Raw genomic sequence first — 24,455 nt, forward strand, 5'->3', positions numbered from 1 at the left:
AAACTGTGCAACACAATACTTTTTTATTAATAATATACGTAATTCCTTTTCAGAACACATGAAAATGAATGTTTCACTTCATGTAATTTTTTTAACCGATACACAGACATAAAATCCTGCAAGACATCTGTAACTAAACTTCAATTACAGAGTCTAATCTAAACATTTGGAATCCATCAAAAACACATACAACTTAACAATCGGATCAAATTTTTATTATCGTTTGTTTTTCTGACCAATGAAATTCATAACCGAAGCAACCAGCTAAAGTGTTTGCTGGGGCCTACACCTTCATATGCTCTCTGACCAGTGCACCTGGACGAGTCAGTTTGCTTTAACTGAGTGGGGAAGTGTGAGTGGTGCCATTTGCAGACCCCGCCCTTTCACTCTTCTCCTGCACTATGTCTGCGGCTACACTCCTGCACAAGGGCTTCGGCCTCTGCCCGCTTGGCCAAGCTGTTGGCTTTACCTTGGAAACGGCCGCCCTTTCCAGAGCCTTTTCCCTGCAGCAGCTCGGACACCCTGTGCATGGACACACAGCCACAGAAACAGGAGTTATTTCAGAAAGCAGATTTCTCCATTAGCCAGATAACTTATGTCAAAAGTAATTTGAACAACAAAGTGCATTCCAACAAAGTGCATTCCAAAGACCTTTTTGGTTTTAACTTGGCCAGCTAGCTGAGGCAAAAAAGTCTGTTTTAGTCTGGAGGCAAAAAAGTCTGTTTTTATTTCATATGTGACATCTAGTGGAGGAGACCATGTATTGCAAAGCTTTACAACTTTTAGTGAAATACATGGACAAAAAAAAAAATCAAAGATTGTTATTAAGAATACTCTGAAGTGGACACAGGATAGTGTCATCATAAATGTGTGCATTATCAAATCCTAGCAATCCTTTATCATGTGAGTAATCTAGTTCGACATGTTCCTCACTGTGGCCCCAACGCGGCTATGATATCCTCAGGCCCCGCAATCAGGAAGAGCCCTGCTCCCTTCTCTTCTCCTACGGTCAGGAAAATGACTGTGTCCTGTGGATAAACAGCACATCTTAACTGGTTGACAAAGAAAACCCAGACCATAGAACTGAATGGTTTTCTTTAGAGCTTGAATATATGGACATTAAAACATTTAGGCTTAATGCCAATGTAAAGTTCCGATGAATTATTCTACACACATGCACACAAATTGTGTGTTTTTAATAAACAAGATATACATAAGATATATACATAATTTCTATATAGAAGAAAGAATAAGAAAAAAAATTGCACCTGAAAGCCAATTTCATTGGCAATGATATTCATGAACTCATTGTCACCATCTTTACTATAGAAAAGAAGAATGTACAATGAACGTATTGTTGATTTGGTTTATTTCTTAAGATTAAGGGCCTTTCAAGTACAGACAGACACACTTGTGCAAGCTGAAGAAACTGCCTCTGTCCGGTTGGCTCTTGAAGTTCTGAGCTATCAATACGGCCATGTTGCGTAGGATAGTGAGGTTACTCTGCCAAGAAAACATGTGCTTAAGTATAACTGCCTGCTGACTGTGTGACAGAGTGAAACTACACTGCAAAAACACCAACTGTACATGGGAATTCATTTTACCTTCTGAAGACGCTTCATTGTTTTTTGGATTTTGTCCACTGCATCAACATGCTCCTCTGGCATGGTTCTGAGGGACCACAGCCATCAGAATTAGTGTGACAATCATAACAAGCTATTGGAATGTCTCACTTCTTGGCCAACTCACTTCAAGAGGGCTGTCAAGGACTTCTCAGTGATGTAGCTCTTCTCAGCATACTTCAATACTCTGTTTCCAGCTAGGAAAATTAAGTTGGTCTTATTCTTCTTCCCCTTCTCTGTCCCCAGAATCTTAATCACCTTTTGATTATATAAAGCAATAAGAGCGTGTCACAATAAACTGAACACAGTTAACACCATCACATGCCATCATGCAGCAAAGCAGGTACATCTCAAGGGTTAATGCTGAAAATGAGGCTTTTGGAAACTCTGAACCTGTGTGAACCATTGTACTGAAAATTGGTTCAAGTTTCAAGTTTGGTTTATTTGTCACATACAGTCGTACACAGTATAACTCGCAGTGAAATGGTTGAGAGTGCTCTGTCCAAACTGAGGAAAAAGAAAACAGGGGTGCATAGAGAAATATATATATTCTATATATGTACAAAAATATAACAATGTGTGTACAATATATGTATATTATATTGTATTGAGTTCACTACTCAAAACTTCATTAATATATTATGTAGGTAATATATTCTATTGAATTGGATGCCTTCTGATTTAACACACTAAGTACATGCAGGGTGTGCCTGTGTAGGCTAAGCAACAACAATGCCAACACACATCACCTGCTATTAAAACCCATAAATAAATAATGTGTTGTTGTAGATGCACTGTGCCTCAAATAAGTCATGTGTTTATAACCGGATCAAAGCGAGCCTTGGCCCAGTGCTTCAGAAAGAATAGCCTTGCGAGATCAACATATGCTTAGGTGCCCCAGTATCAGCCGTAACACGAGTCATCTCGAGCCCTGGCACTGAGATTGGCCTAAACTGCTCCAGCATGTGCCACTCTTACCTGCAGATGACTCAGATTGGACACATGGGTTCCGCAACACATGTTGGCATCTACGCCCTCAATATCAATAATCCTGATGGGCCCTGCGTGGTCATCTGGGAGACCCCTGCTTCTTACCTGTTTGTCCACATGCACAGTTTAATACTTAAAAAAATTAGTAGGAGAACAATGATATAAATGTCCAAATACTTGTAAAAGGAGTTTACAGCATAGCACATCCCAGACACACTTAATGTAGCAGCCACATACAGCCAATAACTTTGCCTATGCAGAAAGCCCATCCTCCACCAGTTTTGGGAAGACTTCACACGTACACGCACATGCACGCACGCACACAAACACACACCTTTTCCACTGCAGGATCGTCTATAGACAGAAACTGCACAGAAACTGGGATGTGAGCACGAATCTTCTCATTGACTACTGACTCCAAGGCTTCCATCTCTCCTGGTTTTACAGTGGCTGTGTCCAGTTCAATACTGCTGCGGTGTCTGCCCAACTCCCTACAGCACAAGACACAAGAATACGTCGATGTGATGCGTTGAAGATATATCGAAATCAGTCACATGACAACCATTTATTAAATGTAGAAGGTAAGAATAAAAGGTCTTACCATGAGGTAGTTTTGTACTCAAACATTGAGTCTGCCAAGGCAGTGATCAGATGTTGCCCTATTTTAAAAAAAGATGACTCCGAATCAACGTGTCTTGAACCTTTTTGTGATGCATTTTAAATAGGGCTTAGCAGTGTAGCTGGAGGATGAATGTGATGATTGTTCGTGAGTACACAAAAACTTACGCATCCCATCCATGCCCACCTGAATGCTGCTGCATGTGGTCAAACCTGCGCTCCCAGTCCACCTTCAATAGGACCTCCTGCCCTTGCGTTAATGCAGAGGTGATGAAGTGTAGTGCCTCTGGCCCCTGTCTTGTGACTTGCAGAACCGGCCAACTTTCAATTGTGCCATGGTCATCAGGCTACGTATAAGTCATACGACATGAAACCCAAACTGAATTTAACAAGGATGCGCTTATTATTCAAATTCCGTATGAACAAAGACAGCAAAATAATTGCATGGTATGACTGCCCAGAGTTTTACTTTTATACCACATGTAAAACAAATGGTAACGTGTTATGCATCTAACATCCATCGAGAAAAGAAAGACAACTGCTCATATTCAGCTCAACTTAGTTACAGAGGCCACCAACATAAACAGACTATGCCCTGTTAGTGTTTGTGTAAACGCACCCTGCAACCTGAGGAAACTTACCTGACCTCCTCCTTCGGGGAATAGGATCGTATCTTTTAGTACCACGTTGAAACCCGTCACCTTTTCTCTCTTCCCGTTGCTCTCCAGTTTAATTTCGGCAGGTAAGCAGGACACCACCGACGTGACAAACTGAACAGCATAGACACAATAGTGGCAGAAGTTGAAAAGGCTAGACAAATGTAATCTTCCATCCAAACAGAAGAGCTGACAAAGCCAACACGTAAAAGTCAGTCAAACACCTGAAGAGGCAGGTACGACTGTATCTGGTCACGCTAAACTAGGTTAGCTAGGTTAGCTACAGAGGTGTACTCTGTACTGACACACGATTTATTAATTACGGTGAAATCAAGACCTGATATTTACCCCACTACGTAATACATAACACATACAACAGATATTCACATACTTCTTTCATATAACTATCCCTCTGACACTGGAAAGCCATTATTGTTAGCACAAGTGAAACTAAAAATGATAATATGGCACAGAACTTCTTCCAAAATAAAAGTCTTCGGTAGCGTTTAACACAGGAGCAGGTTTCATATTCATTCCTGTACTCTACTGTACTGTAAAAATTCTCATTTTGTCCCAGACGCGTTAAAGTAATTTGTTTTTCGTATTGATCTGTCACATGTAAATTACTTCCAGTCTTGTTTTTTTTCTTCTTCCAATCCTGTTCTGTCAATGTTTACCCTGTTCCTTATGGAGGACTTCAGCACAGCACATTCTGAATTATGCAAATTTAACACTATTATTAGTATTGTTTAATATTTTTTTTTTACTTGTAGTTGTTTGATTAATATTTGAAGATTTTTAGCTGCTATCAAATCATTCAGTACAAGCTTGTTGCATCAAGTTGGGCACAGTGCAAAGCACAGATTATGAAAATCCTGAGACATAGTAGGCCTATGTCTCAGGATTTTCATATTCTATGCTTTGCACTGTGCCCAACTTGATGCAACAAGCTTGTAAGTTTCATGTTTGAAACAATCATTTGTATCACTTACACATATTTCTGGTTGTGTTTATTATTAACAAAATAATTATAACCCATTTGTTTGTATTTTTGTTGCCTTTCTTGTAGTAAGTTATATTCTTGTCTAATCTTACATGACCCTTCATGTTGTGTTACACTTCTGTACTGTTTTGCAGTATAATAATGATAATGCTGATTCCCCCCCGCCCGCCCGCCCTTCTAATTCTGTAGGAATTAGACATCTGGTTGGATATTGTCATCCGTGTGTGAGTGATTGTAAAATCTGTCTGTAAAAAGTGTCCTTGAGTTTGAGGAAAGGTGCTATATATATATATATATATATATATATATATATATATATATATATATATATATATATATATATATATATAAACAAACTAATAATAATTGTGATGATGTCAGTGATTTCAGTAACTTCTGTTCCTAAGTTAATGGTGCATCACTAAGCCTACAGAGATCACAAATCTGTAGATGTCATAATTTCATGCAGTGTAGACCGAGGACTCAGCCAAAGAGGGTTCACTGTAAAAGGTCTGTAATCAACATTGATATCGGCCATTAGAATCTTGTAATTTCTCACAGATCTTCCAGTGGTTTCTGAAGGGTCACATAGTTAGAAAACACAATCTGACAGCCAAACAATTAGCCAGGTTACCTTTCCCACAATCATGACTGTAAAGCCTTATGATGACATCACATGCCACACTGTGGCACCAGTTGCGTGTTATCCGGCTGTCTAATTACCACAACAGGTCTGCCATAAAGGCCCTTATTGTTGTGTGCTCTTGAAGGTATTTTATTTAATACAAACGGTACAGAGTCAAACACGTTGCATTACAATTACACTAAGTGACTGCTATCATGAACGAAATGTTTGGGGGGGTTGGAACAACCCAGGAACAATTTGTAAATCAGAAATTACTTTCAAATAAACTATTCCTTGACTTGCCATAAATGTCATTGGGGGCAATATTGCAGTGGCGTAGTGCACTTTCGAGATCTCCCAAGGCGACATAGACGAAGTGGAGGGAGCTGTCACTGTTCGATACCCGCTGCCTGATCCAAAGCCTCCCGAGGATTCCCGTGTCTGGACCGGAGAGCGACGGACATGCACAAACTGCGGATTCAAACAAGTCTTCCTCTTCAGATGCCTTCGGGTCCGTCATGTTGAACGGAACAGACTTCTAAGCAACTTCAGCGGAGCTTCTGCAAGATTTGCAAAAGTTAAAAGATACTGTCCTATATGTTTATGATATTGTACAGGACGACAAAGGAGAAGGTTAATGGCAGGTAGGTTTCCTCTGACCAGTATTTACGGTATTGAAGTGTTAACACGATTATCTAGTTACAGTGATAAACCCTGCATGTTTAAGGAAAACCAGTAGTCAGCTAGCTAGTAAATCCATTAACCTTATCTAGCTAGCTTGATGTGTCACTAACACTCTTCATCTGTTGATCATTAATGCTACAACTTTCTCACCTGAAAATGTAGTTTAGCTAGCTAGGATTACATAACGGCGATGCAGCGCTTACATTTATTTAAAAGCATCTTTTAAGACAGCGCAAAAAACTAACTAGTTTAGGTTAGCTATCTTCGCACCCAGCCATGATATCCTGTCTTTTGTGGTCTTCCTAACTCCTAATATTGAAATGCAGGTGTAGTCGGTTAGCTAGTCAGCTACATATGACTAGATGATGTTCTCTCGTCGTGTGTAGGTTAATACCTACGACATTTTGAAGTTTCCCCTGTGTGACCGAACCTTTAAAGATGTGTAGCGTTAGTAGGAAAAGCTGCAATAGCTATTTTAACGTTTTTAACATGTTGCTTGTTTAAGGTACAAAACCTAGCTAAAACAGTTTAAACCACCTCAATATACATCAGAAATAGCCCTAGCTAAGTAACCTAACCTACCGAAACCAGAAAAGTTAGCTCATTACATTAAACTGTGAGTGTTCCTTTATTTCTTATGTAACTAGCGTTACCTTGCTAATTGTAGCTCCAACAAAGACAATTAGCAAGCTAGGTTAGCTAACTTAAAAACTGAACGGAGTTTTACTAGCTAGCTAGACAGTAGTCTTGGTTAAGAGAAATCAACAGAAAGTCATTGTTGGCTAAGCATGAATTAAGCTATTTAAAAACGCTAAGCCCATCTAGCTAGCTAGTATGTGGGATCGTAAGCCGTCGTCTAGCTCTGTAGTCTCTCCGTTAGCGGTACCTCGGTTACCAGCTCTCCCCAACAGCTGTATTAACGCTGTTTGTTTACCTGTGTCTCCCCATTCACATTTTTGGACTGAGATGTAGGCTCTGTTTCCCTAATGAGGGCATTTATTGGGTGGAAGGAAACCTGACGCCTATTGTAATTTTGGCTTATTAGAACTCACTGAGGTATTTATATTTACTGCTGAAATCCTTTTCATTAACCAATCTACTGTTGACACCCACGCAACGAAATGGTGAGCAGCTGGGCTCTCAAGCCAGTGCTTAACCAGGCTCTGAAATGTAATGTTTTGTACATAAAGCTTCTTTACTCTTCATCTTTATGCAGATTGTACTGGCCTAAATTCATGTTTCAGATATTTTATCTAGCTAGCACTAGTTTATTTTTCATGCAATTAAGTACAGGAAGATACACACATGTATGATATTGGAAATGTTTTTATACGAACAGTGACTAAAAGTAATAAATTACCAAAGTGTCTTCTTCTAAATTCTTAATCTCAGAGTTTTCTTTTCAGTGAATTGTGTAATGCCATAGTTCTGTTTACACACTCCTCCGAGCACTTATTGGTTTAATCTAATCTAACATGGGCCGAGATCTTACAGGATGTGGGATGAAACACTACCATAAACTAAGTGTTTCCAATCTTCTTTGATGGAATACATCTTTGTAGCTGCTTGCACAACACAATACAATGCACAATACAGTATTTTGTGATCTGTATAGCCATACATATAGCAGTGATATGCGATATGAGTATTGCAAATAAGAGTTATCAATTATAGCAATAATAACTAAAGGTATATTGTGAAACCATGCTACTAACACCAGGAGTAGAGATTTTGACAGCTATCCTATCTCTTAACTAAACTGCTGTAACAGTTTCTTGTAGTGTAATTACAGTTTTAACTGCAGCCCACCTTTAGTTACTAACAGGACAGTTTGGGATCAGATGCCAAACACTACTTATGTTAAGTGTCAGTGTGTTAAGTCAAGTTTTGCAGACTCAAAGTCACTTTTGTTTGCTTCTGGGTGGTCTGTGCTTTGCTATCCTTTTGTTTCCAATTACATAAACACATCAGTTTCTCTGGGCTGGCTATGGAAAATGTGAGACATGGTCCTAATATAGGCTAGCATTTGACAGTAAAGGAGAGAGCCCAGTGGTGGACTTGCAGTTTAGTTTTCTCCCCCTTACATGCTAACAGATTCTTCTCTGATTGGAAAAGGTCTATTATGATTACAAAATTTGTACTCTTTTGAGTAATTGTTTAACGTGGTTAATTTGTTGTCAGCATTGTGTAATAGTGATGTTTCCTGTCTTTGATAGTGCCTAAATATATTTTTCTCTCATTTAAGCTTCTCATGATTCATTGTTTTGAAGAGTGATTAGTTACTGTGTGGGTTTAGTGAGTAAAGAAGTCACATGATATTTTGAAGATATAGCCTAACATAGACTTAATTGTATTTAAAACTCTCTCATTGAGAGTCAGTATTGAGATTTCCTTACAAACAATTGGACCATGATCTTTCTGCTTTTTGAATTAAAACTTAAGTTAAAAATGCTTAGAATTTAGCTGTAAAGAAATGTATGTATTAGTAGTAAGGAATATCTTATGTTCTAGTGCCGCATCAATGATGAACAATTTGTTTCTGTAAAGGTTAATGTTTGCTTAAACATACTTTGCCACATATTGAATTATCTTGAGAATATGGCTCTATAACCCTGCATGTTATACAATTCTATAAAAATACTTTGTTGATCTCTTAAGAGAAGAAAAATGATTATATTAAAGATGATAGACATGTAAAAGTAAGCTTAATCGCTTTTACATGATCTGATACTAAGGAGTTTCATTTAAGACATTAGGGTGAGCATTCTCAAGGTTTGTCAGCATAGATGGATGATGTGGCAAAAAAGTATAATACCAAGATAAATATCAGGGTGTTTAGATTTTTCCAAGGTTTTCTAATGATGATACAAAAGCCTCTTTTCCACTTTGGGGCCAATTGGTATGGACAGTAACCTTTCCAATCACATTTCCACGAGAATACAGTTTGGCACAGAATGCTCACAAACGCAACACAGTTTTCTCAGCTTGACCAGTATAAACAGCTCCAAATTATTCAGAGAACCTGTTGGCGCCACAGATACTTCCTGGTCCCAGGTCCAGCATGATATTTGTGGAGAAATGAAGCCACATTGCCGATATGGCAATATATTGTAAATACATTCTTACCAATACAGGAATCATTACAGTCACAGCTGTATTGATATTTATGAACATTTGTATTCTTTACCAAGTGTGAAACTGATGCATTCAAGTGCAGTATTTAACATGTTCAGCAGACAATTTTAACAGTATTTAACACATTTGGCAACAAAATTTGAAGCTATGGAAAGTGTTTATTTAAGCTATAATTACCATTGTTTCAGCATTTGTGAGTTCTTATAATATTCTGAGTTAAATCCTTTCGAGTTAGTGGGAGGTTAGAAGCTGTTGGCTTTATTGAATAATATTTTTTACATTCCTTTGTTTTCTATATATTAATATTTTAAATTCACTCTGCCCATTGATTGTGGAATTGGTCTTTATTTGTCATTATTTATTAGTAATGTAGTAGTAATTACAATTATAATATTTTGATAATATTTACCTTCACTAAAATTTGTTTCTATTATTATATACCATGATGCTTGTATGGTGAAGTTTTTGGCATTACCCAGCCCTATTAAAGACACTGCTAATGTTTTATCAGAAAAAATGGTCAGGAATCAAAACTCGTGCTTTTAAATTTCTCTTGGTGACCTAAGAATATAAAACATTTTATCCAGTGGGAATGAGAGGAAGATACTGTTGATTTTCCAATTGGTCAGTGGTAATCTTGGACATCTTTTATGCATGTAGTGGGGGAAGGCAAAGAGGAGAAGACCCCAAATAATGCTTAGATAACATTTAGTTTTACTTTTTCCCCAATGATCTCTGATGGGGTATTAAAATGCTTTGTCCAATAATTACAGTATATGGACAAAAGTATTGAGACACACCTCGTAATCACTGAATTCAGGTGTTTCATTGAGTCCCATTGTCACTGGTGTATAAAATCAAGTATCTAGCCACCTGGCCTAAACCCATTATTTCCAGTGAAGGGAAATCTTAATGCTTTGGCATATAAAGACATGGACAATTGTATGCTTCCAACTGTGTGGGAAGAATTTGAAGAAGGCCCTATTCTGTTTCAACATGACACTGCAGAAAGCAAGGTCCATAAAAGCATGGTTGGCTGAGTTTGATTTGGAAGAGTTTGACCGGCCTGCACAGAGCCCTGACCTCAGCGGAGATTGCAAGCCAGGCCCGCTTGTCCAACCCAGCATCACTGTTTGACCTCACAAATGCTGTTCTGGATGAATGGGCAAAAATTCCCACAGACACACTCCAAAATTAGAAAGCCTTCACAGAAGAAGTTGTTATAACAGCGAAGGGAGGACCAATTCCATATTGATGCCTGTGGATTTAGAAAGAGTTGTCATAAAAGTTGCTTTAGTTGTAAAGTGTAGGCATCCAAATACTTCTGTCTATATAGTGTATGTAGGGATGGGCAATGCCAGAACATGTGTATGAGGTTTGCAGGAGATTACTGATCTGCATCACAGGCTGATTATACAGATAACAAGCCTTAGTGTAATAGGTACAGTGAACCATATTATATTGAATAAAACCATGTCTTGCACAAGTTTAAAAAAAGGAAAGCATAAACAGCCTGGGAAGTATACATTTGTTGGAGAGTTGCTGAAAGGATGCAAAACATTTATCAATATACAAGTCTTTAAGGGTATTGATACCAATATTTGACCATATTAAGAAATCAGTGTTTGTTAGAGAAGGATAAAAAACATGATTAGCTGCTAATGGGGTGTAGGTGTGTAGGTATAGTAGTAGGCATTGGGAAAAGTAGGAGTACTATGGAAAAATATTAATTGTAACAGAACTGCCTCGAGAAACTAAAGATAGATTGAAGACAGACCAGGATTCACTCTTCTTGTATTGGGGTCACCAGGAGTTAGCTTGGTAAAGGTCTTCAAATTTGTATGTGACATGTACTCCACGATGTGTAAAGCTATGTAGGGCAATGGTAGATATAGGGGATACATATTTTATATGGTTGATTGCATGGAGGATCATTCTTAGCAGGTGTATTAACAGGAAATATCCCACTTTTATGTAAGTTCGGTTTCTATCCATATGTTTAACCAGATGACTGAAGAGAGGCAAGGGTAGCAGGGATGGACAGGCAGATTGGAAACAAAGAAAAGGAAGTCATTTGCTTAAAGGCAGACTTTCCATTCTATATCATTTCTAAGTATGACTGTAATGGTAATGCAATGGTAATGCAAATAAAAATGTAAAGTCAGTGACTCAATGGACAATCTGTCATGTAGACTGATAAAGGCAAAAATATTCCGATTGAATATTAACTATATAAATTTCCCCCCAAATGAAATTTCTCTAAAGCATAAAAAGGTAATGCCTCTTCACTCTAACAAATGCCTTCTCAGTATCTAGAGATATCAAAGCTTCATGGGTATTAGAGGTGGAGACATTATGAATCATTGTAGATAACATCATATTGAACAGATTTCTCAAGTTGGAGAAGGAATGTCTGTTTAGAATGAACCCACTTTGGTCCAAGGAGATTGGATTCCAGGCATAGCACCAACAGTTTTGATAACAGTTTAAAGTCAATGTTTAACAAACGTACTGTGCTTTAAGAAGGGCAACTTAAGAGAGCGTTACCTTCTTTTTTAAAAATTTTTTTATAGAGGACGTAAATGGAAGCTTGAGTAAGATTTTGAGAAAGGACACCAAAATGGAATGGTTCATTAATCATGTCGATTAATAGAGAGACTAGCTTGTACCATCTGGTCCAGGGCTTTCCCCATTTTGTAGTGACAATGTGGCTGGTTTGAGTTCCACAATAGTGGCTTCTCTAGTTCCTCTGCAGCAGACTGTTCAAGATGAGTAGAACTTGAATCAGATGAGTAAAATTAATTAAATATAGTATTAATCTCCAAACGTTCAGTAGTTTTACCTGAATTTGTTTGGATCTGGGGAATTTAATGAGATGAATAATTTGTTGGCTTTGTCACCAAGTTCATAAAACTTGCATCTTGTTTGGAACAGAACCTCAGTAGTACAATGTGTCATAAAAAAAATTAACATTTGTGTTTAAGGAGAGACTTTTGTTATATATCTCTGAAGCTTGGGAGGCAATATACATGTTACCAAGTTGAGATATGCACTGCGCAAAAACTTAGCCAGTTTATCTTTTCTATAGTTTTTCTCATATCTAATGTAGGGTATCCCCCTCCCCATATATTCCTTAATAGCCTTGTTTTGTTTAAATTGACAAAAAAGTCAATTTCCTGTAAAACTAAGTAATTGATATCCTCACTTGAAAATAAATGTGGATTAAGATGCCATGGCAAACATTTTCTAGTAAAGTTTTTAAAATAGATATTTATAGAAATTTGAGTGTGATCAAGTATAACGGTGTCTTGGTTGGAGGTCAGGGACAAGCTGTCAGAGATTTTTGTCCTTAATGTCCACAAAGGAAACCAGACCTGTGTAGAGTGAAAGGCCTGAGAAAAGTGTCTTTGAACTGCATGCACATGCAATTGATCTGCATAGGTTCTTAGTCCTGATTAAACTTTGGGTGCACTTTGGGTGGTAGAGCCAGTACTTTAAAACACCCAAGCTTGGTGTGTTTGTCCCTTGAACTTTGGTTCAGCTGGGCTATGGTAATTGGATTCAGGCTTTTGGAATGTGTGTGTTAAGGAATTCTTGGAGAACAGAGAGTGATTCAGTCTGTGAATGAGACTGTTGTGGCCTGCCTTCTGCCTGACGGTGACGGGGTCATCAATCTCGTCTTAACCTGGTACAGCTTCCAGTTGCAACTTGCCTAATATCCCACTCCCTAAAAAAACTGACTCTGAAGCCTATGAATTGTAAGAGTACCGGAGTGCATTTGCACTATGTGGAAAAAAATACTAGGCTATATTGCAATTTTATTACTATATATTGTAATTGCAAAACGCATTGCAAAAGACAATGGTGAACTCTGTGACATAGTTCGGTACTGGTCTTTATGTATTTTATGAGGTCCACCAAACACTCTAACATCTCTAATCTCTAACATTTAAGTTCACATCACACAATTACAATTTATTCAGTTTGCTAGTATTCTCCTTTCCATGTTGTGCTGTTCTCTGATACCAGTATCTTAACATATATTGTGCAGTCCTGTAATAAAACAGAGGCTTTATTCCGAGTTTGTACTACATGATTTTAGCCCTGATTTTTTGCTCATCTACAGGCTTAGGAGGTCACTGAGAAAAGCTCCAGGTTGACGGCAAATCGGTGTTTGCTCAGGTCTTGAAAATCTGCTCTTGATTGTTATGTGTGAATTGTTCAAAGACATGATCCGAGAGGCTCATCTGTCACTCACAGAGTCACAAAACATCTAGCATGCAAATCCTGTAGTATGAAAAGTGTTGCAACCAGGTTATGGCGGGTAGTAAGTGTGATGTCGAGCTCGAGGCAATGAGAACTCAAGATATGGCATGAGGGGAAACACTCCATAGCCCCTAGTGCTCCAATTACCGCAGGAACCACAGTTCCCTTCATCTTCTACATCTTTTCAAGCTCTTCCTTCTGCCCTTGGTATTTCTCAAGCTTTTGATGTTCCTGATATTGGTATCACTCAGAATCGCCACATCTATCACTATGGCCCTCCTCTGCTGTTTATCCCCCACTACTGTGTCCAGTTGGTTAGCCAGAACCATCTTCTCTGTCTGTGTGTGGGATCCCACAGAATCTTAGCACGTTCATTCTCCACCATCTTTGGGGGTGTATCCCACTTAGTCTTTGGAACTTCCAGCCTGTACTCAGCACAGATGTCTCTGTACACTATACCAGCCACTTGGTTATTGTGTTCCACATATGCTCTGCCTGCCAGCATCTTGCATTCTACTGTTACGTGCTGGATTGTCTCAGGGACATCTTTGCACAGCCTGCATCTGAGGTTCTGTCTGGTGTGTGTGTGTGTGTGTGTGTGTGTGTGTGTGTGTGTGTGTGTGTGTGTGTGTGGATTCTCTGGTAAAAATGAAACGATATTACTTTACAGAGAAACCAACAACAATCCATTTAGCACGTGGTGTCACGTCATTCTCTCTGTGTTTTTGTCACAGACAAAATGCTGGATGGTGAAACATCTTGTAGTGTGTTAAACCCTGTTGCTGATAAGTCATGTAGTGCGCAAACAACAATGACTTCAAAACTCCTGATTAATAGATAGCCAGGTGTGTAGTGTGAACAGTACAGCGATCTGATGACTTTGAAAGTCATATAGTGTGTCTGTGGCTTCAGGAGTTAAAGCTGTGGCAGACGTTAAGGATTCCACCTAATTCCAGCTAGTCATGGCCAAAATCGCCTGGCTTCTGTTTTAAGAATGTACCGTCTATTGGAGTCGTGACCTTGCTTCTTGCTTGTGTTTGCGCTTAGCTGTTTTGTCTTGAATTTAGCGTTTAAATAGGACCAGCTCGTTGGTCGGTGGGGAATTAGCTCATCTTCAAGTGGAGGAAAGGCAAAGAAATAGGCCAATTAATTATGTGGCCCAGGGACAGTTCTATAAACACTTTTAAATCCATTCTCTCCTAGCTCTCTGATGGTCTTGCTAGCCTAATTGCATCTGAGCCCAACTGCACTAAGGTGCCCAGTGCCCACTGGCCACTGTGGAGCTGAAAGGGAAAGAGCCTGGGTTTACTGTTAGCTGAGAGAGTCTCAGTATGTAAAAAGGTGTTTAGTACTGAGAATTGGACATACCTTAAACCTCTTCATCCTCCTTATCTACCATAGCATTCTGAAAATAATCAATTCTTATAATGTCCTTCACTGATTAATGACAGCGTTTAATCAAGGAAAAAAAAATCAATTTTCTTTTTTTTAATTAGTCTTGATTTTGTGTTTTGAATGGAAGAGAATTCCCTAGAATATAGGCTACACTGTATGTACATCTAACTGATGACTGTGGTTGGTCCTTTTTCTGGTATTGAAATAGCACTTCTGTGTAATGATCAAATTGTCAAAGCTGCCTTGAAATTGAATGTGTTGCCTCATTGACCTCCAAACTAAATATCCCCCAGGCAAGATCAGCAGTCTGTTACACAGTCATTATTACAGGAGCAGGAGTTCTTAAGTTCACAAGCTGTTCCCTGTTACCTACTCTCTCATTTTCCACTGCTAATGTAAAATAAAATATTATTCTTTATCCTTATGAAGTCAGAGGTCTTGTAAGAACAGCTGCCATTCTATATTGCATCCCAGTTTACTCAGCTGAGCCCTGTTTCATGTGAAATAAAATAACTTCAGGAATATTTCAGGACATTTTATACTGCTGACGCTTGTATTTTTGTATTTCAGGGCAGAGAATGTAGTTCATATGAAATCTAATACAGGTGAGAGTTGGAGGGATGTCTTTTGTGGTCCTAATGTCACCCCTTTGTTCGGCATGTAAAATTAAGGTGGTTCTGTAACTGAATGCCACTTTGGTGAACACAGGGCTCCTCTATGGAATAAGGCAAAGACAGTATGAGAAACGAATCTGACACACTCACCATACCTCTGACCTGCTGCTGCTGCTGGCCCCTTTGTTTTAGACATTGCCACCCCCCTGTAAAGCAGAAATGCAAAGCAGGACCTTAGGGCTAAACAGCATCCTATGCAACTCAGAACCTGAGTGGTTAATGTTTCAAGTGTGGTTGCTCATGTACAGAACAGCCAGTGTTCTTACTCTGAAGAGAACTGTGTGCAAATGGCTCTGGGATAGATCCATAGAACAGCACTCATGACAACCATCGAAGTAAGTAAATATTAAGTTGCTTATTTTGTGTGTGGTTACTTATGTTTTCCCTTTTTCTGTTATGCTACTAGGCAACCAGTTAACAGAGCCAAACATAGAACACATAGCATTTTTTACAGAGCCAGTCAATGTGCACTGAATGAGCTGGAGTGGGAGGGAGGGATGTCTGTGTGGGTGGAGTTAGTCTGAGGGTGGGAGGGCTCTGTGTGGGAGGAGTTAGTCTGAGGGTGGGAGGGCTCTGTGTGGGAGGAGTTAGTCTGAGGGTGGGAGGGCTCTGAAGGAGAGCTTCAGCTGGTCTGAGCAGCATTTTGAGATTGGGGCTGGGGGGGAGGCACACACATGAAGGAAGCTCTGCTCACGCTAAGAGCTGCTCTTGAACAGTGCAGAGGTAAGTTCAGACAAAAGCACAACACTTTTTTTCATAGCTGTTGTAGGCTTTGTAGGTCAATGTTATCTGTGAACCTGAAAACGTGTGGAAATCAGTCAAATTATAAATGTGTTTATAGATGGAAATGGTATATTGTTTGTCTGAGTATGAGAGTGTAAAGTATAATCATGACTAGTGGTCCACATTCCGCTTACTGCTAAGTTTAGCCCATGCCATGTTTAGAACATGTGCAGGCATGTGGGTCCTGTATACAGGGGCTCTAGGTTATGTTAAGATTTATCCTCGTAGTACTTTAAAATGGTTTGGAGTGTGGATGTGTTATCAACCATTAAATGACAAATGTAAGAACGCTGGTTTTAGGAGCACAGTTTTGAGAATTTTAGTTAATTCAGATTTCACTTGAGCCTTTATGAACCAGAAGACTAAGGATTTTGGAAAATAATATAGACTGTATGACCTATAGTATATAGACTTCTTAATCTGAAGGTTTTTATGCTATAAAGTCAAGAGATCCATGACATATTTGAATGTTATTTGTTCTGATGTGGTTCATGTAAACATTGACTTTCCCCTTGACATTGACTAGCTTGTGGGTTCTTGTACTGTAGAACTGCCTTTCTGATGAGAATAATAGACAGGTCTTTTGTTAATTTCCAGTTGTAAACATTATTGAGCAGTTCTTCTAAAAATACCTTATAAAAATGGCTTACAACCTAAAAACTACAGCCAACTCCAGTATTCTACCTCTTTTTTTAACATTTCAAGTTGACAGTCTATGTTCCTCTTAATACCTCTAGAAATTAGCTCTGTTCATTTATCAGTATTTTACATCAAATACATTTTTACAATAATTGTAACAAAGCCAATATTACATATCTTTTCCTCTTGAGTTATGAAGTAAGTAATCTAATATGAGTTAGCATTAATTTTCAGAGGTTTCCCCTTCTTAGAAGGGCCTACAAAGACAGTTTCAGTTTTGATACTTTCAGAGTTAAGCAGGAAACCACAGTAAACAAAGAGTATCTTAGCAACACTACAGCATTTCTCATTCCTTAAAAGTAACAAAGGTGCATGACAAGTTATCTCAAAAAGTTTAAATGACCTTCCTATAGCTTTGGCAGCCAGTGACGAGTCTGTGGTGCAGAGAGAGCTGTTCCATAACACAACCCAGATGTGTGGTGGAAGATGTCCCTTCCCCCTACTCCAAAGAACAGACTTGTAAACAGATTTGCCACACCCCATCTAACATGCTCATGAGTTCTTTGAATTCTTGAAGTGGAGGCATTGCATGTGCTCTAGTTAACCAGTTCAGAGGCTGCAGAGGTCAGAGCTTGTAGTTGGAGAGGGGTCTCCTCATGACCTTCAGAAGCAGCCCTGTTTGTATTTAAAAATGGACCTGATCTCATGTTCGACATTTCTCATATTGCCTAAACTCCAGTAACTACATTACAGTTACACGTATGGATAAGACTGTGACTCATATTTACCTTGTTATTTTTTTTATTCTGCTGCAGATGTTATGTCAGGCTACTATATCTATTTTTTTACACACTTTTAATATGTATTATCAAACAATGAATAATTTTTTTCACTTCATGTTTCCTGCTTTGTGGCACTTACGTGCTTGCAACGTGCATCTGCTCAGAGAAAAATTTGTAATATAGTTCATGTCTGTTATTATGTCTACTTACATTTTCTCGGGTAGCATGACCAGTGTATAAGATTTCAGTTGAATGTTAACAGGCTCATAAAGAAACTGTTTAATCATTGTTTTTTCAAATTCTATATAAACAGTAGGTTTTAGTAAATTATATTGTCAGAGACTATGTAATTATTGTATTTTATGATGCCAGTTAAAGGCTGTTATGGCCACATTAGCCTAAAATAAGAGCACATGTACTGACACTGACAACAGTAGGTTGTTGCTTCATAGTAGCACATACATCAGCTGTTGGTTTTGGGACAGAACTTGTTATCTATGGATGATTTATGTGTGGAATATTATTGTTTTATATTCCATGTTTTGTGAGTTTTCAATATCCCTCAGTCTCAGTCAGTGTTTCTTGTCTCCAGGCAGGACAGTGACTTAACCACTGTGAAGCTTGGAACTCTTTTTAAAAAGATTTTTTATGGTTACCGTTTTTGGCCGCCTTTCCTCCGCACGATGGCCATGGCTGGAGGATGGCCGTGCATCCAGTAGCAAACCTGCATCCTTCTGACTCTGTTCCCCCCATCTCCTTACAACTCTGCGAGCTGAGGGACAGACATGAAGAGAGTGGCCGAGTGGTCCAAAGAGGAGGTCGCCATCTGGCTGAGTGATGAAGGCATGCAGGAGTATGTTGAAGCTCTGAGGCAGGTGGATGGCCGAGCCTTGCTGCAGCTTTCACGGGCCGACTTCCAGAACCCGCCCCTGTCTTGCGTCATGCCAGACGGCGGGAAGCAGCTCCTTGAGAGGATCAAGACCCTCGGTATCGAGCACCACATGGATGTGCACAAGAACGGCCACAGCAATAGCCACGCGGTCCTGGCGCTCGATGGAGGCGCCAGTAGCCGCGGTGAGGCCAAACGGAATGGCTTCGGCAACGGCTACCACAAGGAACTGGTGCGTATCCTCATCCCAGAGCTGAGTGGCCCGCTGTTCCCCACTGAGTGGGGGAAGACTGGCGTGGCCTTACTGTATGCCATCTCCTGCTTCATCTTCACCACCATCATGATTTCCATAGTCCATGAACGTGTGCCTCCTAAGGAGGTGACCCCTCCGTTACCTGACAAATTCTTTGACTTTTTCAACCGAGTGGAGTGGGCCTTCTCCATATGTGAGATTAATGGTATGGCCCTGGTGATCTTGTGGATCATACAGTGGAGTCTCTTAAAACACAAGTAGGTGGATGGCTAATTGTGTTCACTTTTGAATTCTCCATCATTTAGTTCCTAATGATAATAGATTGCATTCTGTGTGATGTGAGTCCATGAACGTTCCTTTTGACAGGTCCATTGTTGGCCGGCGGTTCCTGTTTATTGTAGGTACGCTGTACCTGTACCGGTGTATCACCATGTACATCACTACTCTGCCTGTTCCTGGGGTACACTTTAAGTGTTCACCTAAGGTAGGAATTCATGTTCACCTTAGGTGTGATTTATGCATGTTTTTTGTAAGGTAGGAATTCATGCATGTGTTTGTGGGGGGAAAAAAAACCCATAAGAGCAAGGACTAAACACCAGCACTTCCTGATATTTGTAACAGTATCGTCTGTAGCTTGTGTTCTGTGCTAAGACGTTTATTGCAATTGTTGTTGGTTTGACTGCCATTCAAATTGGGGAATTAGGAAAACGTAATGAGGGTTTGAATGATACATTTTCTAATGAATAGTTGTTTTCATTTGATTGATTTTAATATCAGTTCTTAATAGCCCAAGAGTGATCTTTTTTTAAGTTTTTTCAAGTTTTTTGTAATGATTTCAGCCTAGTTGCAATTATTATGATTCAGTATGATTTACCCCTTCAAAAATTTAAATAAGATTTTATCTTGAGTATGTAGTCAAAAATGAAACAAAGCTTGAAAAAGAATTGACAAATTGTCACATGCATTTGAAAAGAGGATCCGATTGGTATACATGCAAGTTGACATTTTTGTGGAAAAATGTAGTTCCCCATTTTTGAAATTCCTTAACAGCCTCTGGGATTTCAAATTCCAACAGCAAATCATGAATAATTCTCATGAAGACACAAAGGTCGCTAAACTGTCTACAAATAATTTGTGGCACCTAATGGGTATTGCAAGTCCGCATTTCTATTTCTAGCACCACACTGCATTGTTCTTGAGCAGATTAGGTATCTGCAGCTTAGTAAAGAGTGGCGGAAGATGAAGAATGAGTAATAAAAGAAGTGGTCTGGTTGTTTGGGGAATGAATGTGTTTCCATGGTGAAGTCCCGTGGCAATCACACTCACTCTGCTGTGTGTGTGTGGGTGTGTGTGAGAGAGAGAGAGCGCGAGCACGAGAGAGTGAGTCACCGAGGTGGGGTGTGCAACTAAGGCCATACACACACTACTCGGGGCAGGAAATCCTCACCACCAGACCCAGGGGATCCATTCATCACCAGACACGCCCCAGCCAGGCACCCTTTCACATGTCAGATCCTGCTTTCCTGTTCAGTGTAGCTAAGAGACATATAAATGGAGACTGTATGGTGTGTGCGTGTGTGTGTTTACAAGGCATCAAACTGTATTAAACTATTATGCAAATGCTGAAATGTGAAATAACTGCTGGACAGAGTAGTGACTCCTCCCACGTCCACTCTGTCGCAGCTCTATGGTGACTGGGAGTCTCAGCTGCGGCGGGTGATGAAGATGATTGCTGGCGGAGGCTTGACCATCACGGGCTCTCACAACATGTGCGGAGACTACCTGTATAGCGGACACACAGTCATGCTGACCCTCACCTATCTCTTTATTAAAGAGTGTAAGAAATCATTAATCTTCTGTCATGCTTTGTAACTTAGTCTAAACAACAACACCACCTTGTGGCACACTTTGGCATCTACACCCTGGAATCTTCAAGTTCTGAATTTGTTGTCATTATCATATGCATAAAAATTCTAGCCTGTGGCTTTTGAAAGACTTGGGCTGTAGCTGCTATGGCATTGCTATGCGCTGCTCTGCCCTCTAACTTCAGTATAGAAAACACAATGCAATATGACATACATACAAAAAATTAGTGGAATAAAATAACCAGCAGAAGAAAATAATGTCTTAATCTTATCCTCATTTATGTACTGGTATGCCAGTAGTTCTGTGTTGGAAAGATCAAAACAGGAAGGAGGAATATATTCGTTTGTGTTTGTGTCCTGCAGACTCCCCCAGACGGTTCTGGTGGTACCACTGGGGCTGTGGCTCAGTCTGTGCAGTGGGAGTGTTCTGCATCCTGCTTGCACATGACCACTACACCATAGATGTCATCGTTGCCTACTTCATCACCACTCGCCTCTTCTGGTGGTACCACACAATGGCAAACCAGCCAGTAAGTTACCTTGTAAGGTTCATAGTAAGTTACCTTGTAAGGTTCACAGTAAGCTACCTTGTAAGGTTCATAGTAAGTTACCTTGTAAGGTTCATAGTAAGTTACCTTGTAAGGTTCACAGTAAGCTACCTCGTAAGGTTCACAGTAAGCTACCTCGTAAGGTTCACAGTAAGCTACCTCGTAAGGTTCACAGTAAGTTACCTCGTAATGTTCACAGTAAGCTACCTCGTAAGGTTCACAGTCAGTCTGCAAGCCCCGGGTGTGCTCACTGAACCTGGTGATAACCGATCCATGTGTCTGTTTGCTCACCATGCAGGATCTTAAGAGTGCGTCGCCGAGCAACTTCCTGTCGCGTGCTTGGTGGTACAGGTTCTTCCAGTACCTAGAGCGCAACGTCCAGGGCGTCGTGCCACGGAGCTACCAGAGCCCTTTCTTGTGGCGGCCCTGGTCATGGGGCCACGTGAGATACAGCAGGATCGAGGCGGACTGATGGCTGGCTGCTTCGCCTCCAAAATAGGGAGAAAGACTCTCGAAAGACTCGCCGCAAGTGCCGCGCATCAACCGCCTGACCATGTCAGAACTGAAATCAGCCCCTTTAGCTCCAAACTACGTCATTCCTCTGTGCCACCTGACTGGCACTATGAACATTTGAACCCGTCCAAAGCATTTCATTCCTCTGTATTTCAGGCCTGATGTGTTATGGGGTGTGTAGTTGTGGTGTTTAGTACATGGCTGCTCTGGGCTGCTGAGAACCAAACTAAATGCCTGGAGATTTTTGGGCCATGTCAAAAGTCCGATCACTTGGCGAGTGGTGTCTCATCACTGTGATGCCCTCGGAAGTTTGCTAGGGTTTGCTTGGATCCATTACCTGAATCTCTACTAGACTGAAGTATACTTGTGGTCAGTGTAAGATTTCTGTATGCTTTACAGATAACTGAGCCACTTGCCAGGGTTTTTAACTGACTGACTCTACAAAGACAAATTTAACCACTTGTCCCAGTCAGTGGATAAAGTTTCAATAATATTTAGCCTGACCTGAGTGTGACCAATGTGTCCCTTTTAACTGAAAATTCTGCAGTGCATTTTTCTGCGGAAGACTGCAGTGGAGGGAGAGAAATGGGTTTGAAGAGAATTGCTATTTTGTAGCATACACTTGCAGATTTGCAAAAGCGGTTTGTATGAAAAAAATATTTTTCAAACTGATGGTTATTTATTTTTTTTTTTTTTTACATAGAGACAAAATACTGTTTTGGTGATATAACGTTCCTTAGTGCCTTTCTTGCCATGATTGTATAGTGATCCTGTGGTCCATGGTTCTGTATTTGTGTTGCTGCCTTTTTTTTATTATTCAAGTCTCCAGTGGTACATTCATATGTTGCTGTCAGAATGTATCATACATGTTGTCCACAAAACCCTTGTACTACAAAGACTTTTATCCAATTGTTAGATTCTTTGGTACCACTTCCTCCTTGTGTAGTATATCAGGTATATGGTATTTGCCATAAAATCACTTGAAAAGAAAACTGAAAAAAAAAGTATTGCCCATGGGAAGGATGATAAGTACAAAGACTTGTTAAACTTGTATATTGGTACTATTACTTATTAATTGTGTTGTGAACTATGTACTTACCTGTACATAGAACTTACAACTGGTTATGAGTAGTTTAAGTGCCCTTTTAAGGGTAGTTAAAAGTATTTTGATTATATATAAGTGCCCCATTTCTTAGAGACTAGGGGTACATGACACCAGTAGTGGAAATCTACTGCGCTAAAGAGTTCAACATACCTGGCTGTGAAGGCCTTGATTAACAGGATGATGTGTGTGATGTTAAGGCTGAAGCTGAATTCTACAGTGGAGTAGACCGACAGGATAAGAGTCAGGCACTCCTGAACAATACAAACTGGACAAGGGATGAATTAAATATGTTAAAAAAAAACAAAATTATAGTATTTATGTTGAATATTGGATATACTTTGTACTTGCCATCTTTTTAGTAACCTGGAAACAGTTATTGCTCTGTATTTGTCCTAGTTAATACCTACACATCAGTGAACTATAAAAGGAAGAGTTACCAAGAGTTGTCTTTTTCAGGCCATGAATATCAGAAAGCTAACTCAAACATCCATAATCATTTTATGTTGTGTGTTTATTTATTACCATGTTTCCTTGGAAGGGAATATGGGAACACATATGTGTCATGTTACGTTGTTTAGACAAATGGCCCATGTTGTTGGTTGTTGGGCAGGAGTATTTAGCGTCTGTGTGCGGTTATTGTTTAAAGAGATTTTGTCTTACTGTGTTGCCAAGGCCTAGATAGTTAACAAACAGAATATGACTGTCACTCCCTAAGCCATTTCTTTAAACCACCCAATGAAAAAGCTGCTAACACTTTAATAATTTGTCCTTTTTGCCAATAAATAAAACAGCACAGAAAGTTTTAAATTAAATTTTCTGTTTCTTCTTTCCCTTCTTCAGACAGATAGTACAGTTAGTTTATGTGAGTTAACATACTAGAGCATGCATATATGGGGTTATTGCTGCATTTCTGGAGCAGGGATATAAAAAAGGCAAATAGGGTTTTCAAGGTTTTATTTTACCAAGGAAAACAAGTTATCTATCTATCCATCCATCCTCTGCACAATCTTTCACACTCATTGATTTCATATCTGTTTAGCTTCAAGGTCATTTGATGCATCTCGAAAGTTAAAATCCCAATATACTCAATTACAGTTGGCGGATGGATGTCATTTTAAAAAAATTTTTTAAAAACATACATGACCCATAGTTCCTTGTGATTCAAATTCATATTTTAGCAGTAAGCAAAAGAGCCGACTGCAAGGAGTTCATATGTAAGGTGCAGTACTTTATTATAAAGGACCATAAAAACATGGTCAGGTTGCTGACAAACTAACATGCATGCCTTTAGTGAACAAGCTCAAGTGTTGTGCTTTATGGTCCCCTTAAATGCATTTTTGTTTGTTCCTTTACCCGTTATCTGAAGAGTTAGTCAGCTAATCTATCTCTGATAAGCAAAGGAAGCCTACC

At 39.5% G+C, this 24,455-nt stretch overlaps 2 protein-coding genes across 6 annotated transcripts; one reads left to right on the plus strand and one right to left on the minus strand.

Annotated features, from left to right (window-relative positions):
- Position 1: 1 nt before the first annotated feature.
- On the minus strand, positions 2-4,382 carry aarsd1 (alanyl-tRNA synthetase domain containing 1). 3 transcript variants are annotated; one of them, XM_027009390.3, is made up of 12 exons: positions 4,278-4,382; positions 3,872-4,000; positions 3,418-3,577; positions 3,214-3,271; positions 2,947-3,103; positions 2,601-2,717; positions 1,750-1,880; positions 1,605-1,671; positions 1,412-1,503; positions 1,269-1,323; positions 934-1,028; positions 2-522 (listed from the first exon to the last, which is right to left on the minus strand). In XM_027009390.3, exons 1-12 carry the CDS (start codon positions 4,314-4,316, stop codon positions 384-386), a joined length of 1,239 nt encoding a protein of 412 aa, XP_026865191.1. In that variant the 5' UTR covers positions 4,317-4,382; the 3' UTR covers positions 2-383. The 3 variants fall into 3 exon arrangements, with proteins under 3 accessions (XP_026865191.1, XP_026865192.1, XP_081553337.1); XM_027009391.3 differs by lacking the exon at positions 2,601-2,717; XM_081697211.1 differs by lacking the exons at positions 1,412-1,503; positions 1,605-1,671.
- Positions 4,383-5,900: 1,518 nt separating this feature from the next.
- sgms1b (sphingomyelin synthase 1b) lies at positions 5,901-23,857 on the plus strand. 3 transcript variants are annotated; one of them, XM_081697789.1, is made up of 7 exons: positions 16,348-16,391; positions 17,504-17,609; positions 18,465-19,271; positions 19,381-19,498; positions 20,698-20,851; positions 21,243-21,409; positions 21,726-23,857. In XM_081697789.1, the coding sequence occupies exons 3-7, from the start codon at positions 18,658-18,660 to the stop codon at positions 21,897-21,899; spliced, it is 1,227 nt and encodes a 408-aa protein (XP_081553915.1). In that variant the 5' UTR covers positions 16,348-16,391; positions 17,504-17,609; positions 18,465-18,657; the 3' UTR covers positions 21,900-23,857. The 3 variants fall into 3 exon arrangements, with proteins under 3 accessions (XP_035389586.1, XP_035389585.1, XP_081553915.1); XM_035533693.2 differs by lacking the exons at positions 16,348-16,391; positions 17,504-17,609 and adding an exon at positions 5,901-6,158; XM_035533692.2 differs by lacking the exon at positions 17,504-17,609 and having other exon boundaries at positions 16,300-16,391.
- Positions 23,858-24,455: the final 598 nt, after the last annotated feature.

The sequence above is a fragment of the Electrophorus electricus genome, chromosome 15 (genome assembly GCF_041902795.1).
Source record: "Electrophorus electricus isolate QZ-2024a chromosome 15, ASM4190279v1, whole genome shotgun sequence".
Taxonomy (NCBI): domain Eukaryota; kingdom Metazoa; phylum Chordata; class Actinopteri; order Gymnotiformes; family Gymnotidae; genus Electrophorus; species Electrophorus electricus.